General features: G+C 33.5%; 1 protein-coding gene across 1 annotated transcript; it reads right to left on the bottom strand.

The window, feature by feature from the left end:
- Positions 1–657: 657 nt before the first annotated feature.
- Positions 658–1116, bottom strand: LOC127093895 (uncharacterized mitochondrial protein AtMg00810-like). Its single transcript, XM_051032790.1, has 2 exons — positions 1020–1116; positions 658–938 (listed from the first exon to the last, which is right to left on the bottom strand). Exons 1-2 carry the CDS (start codon positions 1114–1116, stop codon positions 658–660), a joined length of 378 nt encoding a protein of 125 aa, XP_050888747.1.
- Positions 1117–4349: the final 3233 nt, after the last annotated feature.

The following is a 4349-nucleotide window of genomic DNA, read 5'->3' as shown; positions in this document are numbered from 1 at the left end:
GTAATTGGTTACATAAGCCTGGGTAACCGGTTACAGTCACGTAACAGACCATGGGAAAGCAAAAAAGCGACTAGTAACCGGTTACATGAATTAGGGTAACCGGTTACATGCTGGAATTTTTCAGAAAAACGGAATCTGGACAACATGTAGGAAAAAAAATACTTTTTAACATATTTTTTAGAGCATAAAAATTAATATATAAATTATGTATACATGTCATGAAAAATATTCAAGGTATAAGTAATTATTTTTCACAAAACACATATATTTCTCATAGTAACATAAATGTGAATTAACAAAGAGATATAAAAGATACGTGTACCTTGGTGTCATATTACCGATAAATAATAACAAAGAAGAATCATACATCAACCTCATCTAAAATGCCGAGTTCCCTTCGAATTTTATAGAATGGTTCTTTTGCAAGTGGTTTCGTGAATATATCCGTGAGTTGATTGTGAGCATCTACAAAAGTAACTTCAACATCCCTTTGAGCATATAATCACGAAGAAAATGATGTCGAATGTCGATATGTTTTATCCTTTAGTGCATGACTAGATTTTTTGTAATATTTATGGCACTTGTATTGTCACAACGTAATAGAATGCATCCAAGGTTCATACCGAAGTTGCTAAGTTGTTGTTTCAACCAAAGAATTTAAGCGCAACAACTTCCTGCCGCAATGCATTCTGCTTCGACTGTGCTAAGTGCAACACACACTTGTTTCTTGCAAGACCGTGATACTAGTGCGTTTCCTAGAATGTGACAAGTACAACTTGTAATTTTGCGATCAGTTTTGGAACCCGCATAATCTGAGTCAGAAAATCCAACTAGATCACATATACTACCTTTTGGATACCATAGGAGAACATTGGTAGTTCCCTTGAGATACTTCATGATTCTCTTTATAGCGGTGAGATGTGATTCCTTAAGATTTTCTTGAAATCGAGCACAAAGACAAACACTAAACATTATGTTAGGACGACTTACCGTCAAATATAATAATGAATCGATCATACCTCGGTACTTTGTAATATCTATTGCCATAATGGATTCATCTTGATCAACATAAGTTCTGGATCCCATTGGAGTAGACATAGCTTTACAATTATCCATGTCGAATCTTTTCAATAATTCTTTACAATACTTGGATTGGTTGATGAAGATGCAATTATTTAATTGCTTAATTTGTAATCCAATAAAATAGTTCATTTTACCCATCATGGACATCTAGAATTCTCCTTGCATCGTTAATGAAAATTCTTCACACATTTCTTTGTTTGTTCAACCGAATATAATATCGTCGACACAGACTTGAACCAATAAATAGTTATCTTTTATTTTCTTAATAAACAAAGTATTGCCAACTTTACCTTTTTCAAAGAAAGTTGCTAAGATGATCATACCATGCCCTTGGTGCTTGCTTTAAGCCATACAAAGCTTTCTTCAATTTGAAAACATGCGAAAATTTCTTGAACTCTACAAAGCCCGGGGGTTGTTTGACATAGAATTCTTCGTTAATGTAGCCATTCAAGAAAGCGCTCTTGACATCCATTTGGAATAACTGAAAGTTTAATGAACATGCATAAGCAAGTAATAAGCGAATAACTTCTAACCTTACAACCAGAGCGGAAGTTTCTTCGAAATCAATTCCTTCTTCTGAATTGTAACCTTGAGCCACCAATCTTGCTTTATTTCGAACAATTATTCCATTTTCATCAATCTTGTTCTTAAACACCCATTTGGTACCTATGATGTGTTTTCCAATTGGCCTAGGAACAAGTTCCCAAACTTGATTCCTTTCGAATTGGTTTAACTCTTCTTGCATTGCAAGTATCCATTGCTCATCTTCTAAGGCTTCATCAACTTTGGAAGGTTCAATTTTGAGACAAACACCTTATTTAAACATGCATCATTGAGTTTTAATCTTGTTTCAAATCTTTGACTAATATCACCAATGACTCTATCAATTGGATGATCCCGATGTGTTCTCCATTTTTTAGGTAGATCATTGTTATTTGATTCTTGTTGAATTTAATATTCTTGATTATCATTGTTGACATTTGATGTATCTTCCTTAGGAACTTCTATTATTTCATCATCATCATCACATAAAACAACATTATCCTCCTTGGATGGGTTAGTTTCATCAAAGGACACACGCACAGATTCTTCAATAGTTAAAGTTCTTTTGTTATATATTCTATATGCTTTACTAGTAAGAGAATAGCCAAGAAATACACCTTAATCGGACTTCTCATCGAACTTACCTAGATTGTCTTTGTCATTGTTGAGGACAAAGCATTTTCATCCAAATATATAAAAGTAAGCAATGTTTGGTTTCCTTCCGATGAAGAGTTCATAAGGAGTCTTCTTTAAGATAGGTCTTATACTCACCCGATTACTTGCATAACATGTCGTACTTACCGCATCCTCCCAAAAATATTTTGGTAGATTTGAGTCACTAAGCATTGTTCTTGCAAGTTCTACTAAAGATCGATTATTTCTTTCCACCACTCCATTTTGTTAAGGAGTCCTTGGTGCTGAAAAATTATGAGAGATTCCTTGTTCTTCGCAAAATTCAATGAAAGGAGCATTTTGGAATTCTCCACCGTGATCGCTTCTTATGGAGGAAATTTTGAGTGACTTATCATTTTGAATTTGCTTTGCATATTTCTTGAATTCTTTAAATGAATCACTTTTCTGTACTAAAAAGAATGTCCAAGAAAATCTAGAGAAATCATCAACAATAACTAAAGCAAATACATTACCTCCGAAGCTTTTTGTTCTTGATGGACCAAATAAATCCATATGCAACAATTGTAATGGCCTTGAAGTGGACACCACATTCTTAGGTTTGAAAGTTGATTTGATTTAATTTCCCTTTTGACAAGCATCACATAGCTTATCCTTGACAAATTTTATCTTAGGCAATCCAATGAGAAGATCATGTTTGACTTGTTTGTTTAGATGTTCCATATAAATGTGAGCAACTCTTTTATGCCAAATCCATGAGTCATTGTTGTTCACCATGAGACACTTTACCTTTAAAGACAAATCATCAAGGGAAATCATAAATATATTATTAGTTTTTTTACCTATGATTTTTACCTCATGTGTGATTTCATCTTCATTCAAGCATTCATCCTTGGTGAACTTGATTTTGAAGTCTTTATCACAAAGTTGGCTAATACTTAGAAGATTGTGCTTTAGTCCTTAAACATAAAGAACATCTTCAATACAAGTGACTGGTGGTGAACCAACTTTGCCTATGCCAAGTATTCTTCCTTTGTTGTTATCTCCATAAGTGACATAGCCCTTGGCCTTTAATGCTAGATTTGAAAATTTGTTAATGTCTCCCGTCATATGCTTAGAGCACCCACTATCAAGATACCAAAGGTTTGTAGTGGTCTTCAACCAAACCTACAAAACAAGTTAGGTTTTGTTAGGTACCCAAATGACTTTATGTTCTTCATAATTAGTACCTTTCTTTACCCACACATAATGCCCGTTTGGCACACTAAAACTTCTAACATAGAAAGCATTAGTTGTATGGCCAACCAAACCACAATAAAAGCAAGTAGGAATAAAGTTACTCTTATATCTAGTAACATATGATTTATTTCTAACATTTCTCTTTTTACGATTATGATGCACATTAGGAACTTTGTTCAATTTTTCCTTAATAGGTTGTTCACCCTCCTTTACAAAAATAGTTTTGCTAGAACTTGGTTTATCAAATTTAGAATAAATAAGTCCTTCTTTGTTATTAGAAACTTTTTGGCAGCTAAGAACATCCTCCAATCCAACTTGTCCTTTCTCATATCTTTCTAGAACTCTTTTTAGTTGAACTATTTGGAAGGAAAGAGATTTACAATTTTTGCAAACAAAATTATGCTTTTGCTTATCAAGAACATTTTATTTTTCTACTTCAAAATCTTTTTCCATATTGTCAATCTTTTCTTCAAGAGATGAAATTTGTTTCTTTTGATTTGACAATGTTTTGCATTCATTGAGAACTTCATCTATAACACCTTGTGCATCATTATCATAAATGAAAAATTCACTACTAACCTCATCATTTTCATCATCAGAATGGTGTGAAGCCATCAATGCTAGATTTTCACATTCGTCACTTTCCGAATCGGATGAAGAGCTTATCTCATTATCATCCCATGCAACGTAGGCCTTTTTATTCTTAGTCTCCTTTGTAATTTTGAAGCCACCTTTCTTGGAGAGTTTCGGACAATCCGACTTTATATGACCTTGCTTACCACATTCATAACATGTGATATCTTGTGTTGAAGTGGAAGCCTCCTTTTTCCTGAAATGTTTCTTTCTTTTTGCAT

The sequence above is a fragment of the Lathyrus oleraceus genome, chromosome 6 (genome assembly GCF_024323335.1).
Source record: "Lathyrus oleraceus cultivar Zhongwan6 chromosome 6, CAAS_Psat_ZW6_1.0, whole genome shotgun sequence".
NCBI lineage: Eukaryota > Viridiplantae > Streptophyta > Magnoliopsida > Fabales > Fabaceae > Lathyrus > Lathyrus oleraceus.
Note: the sequence above shows the minus strand (reverse complement) of the source record. Positions and strands in the feature narration are given on the sequence as shown.

Bases quoted from the DNA above. Each gene is read 5' to 3' on its own strand.
- LOC127093895 (XM_051032790.1), bottom strand. From the start codon at position 1,116: ATGGATAATTGTAAAGCTATGTCTACTCCAATGGGATCCAGAACTTAT. The intron at 939-1,019 runs GTATGATCGATT...CTCGATTTCAAG, and splicing joins AGATATTACAAAGTACCGAG to AAAATCTTAAGGAATCACAT.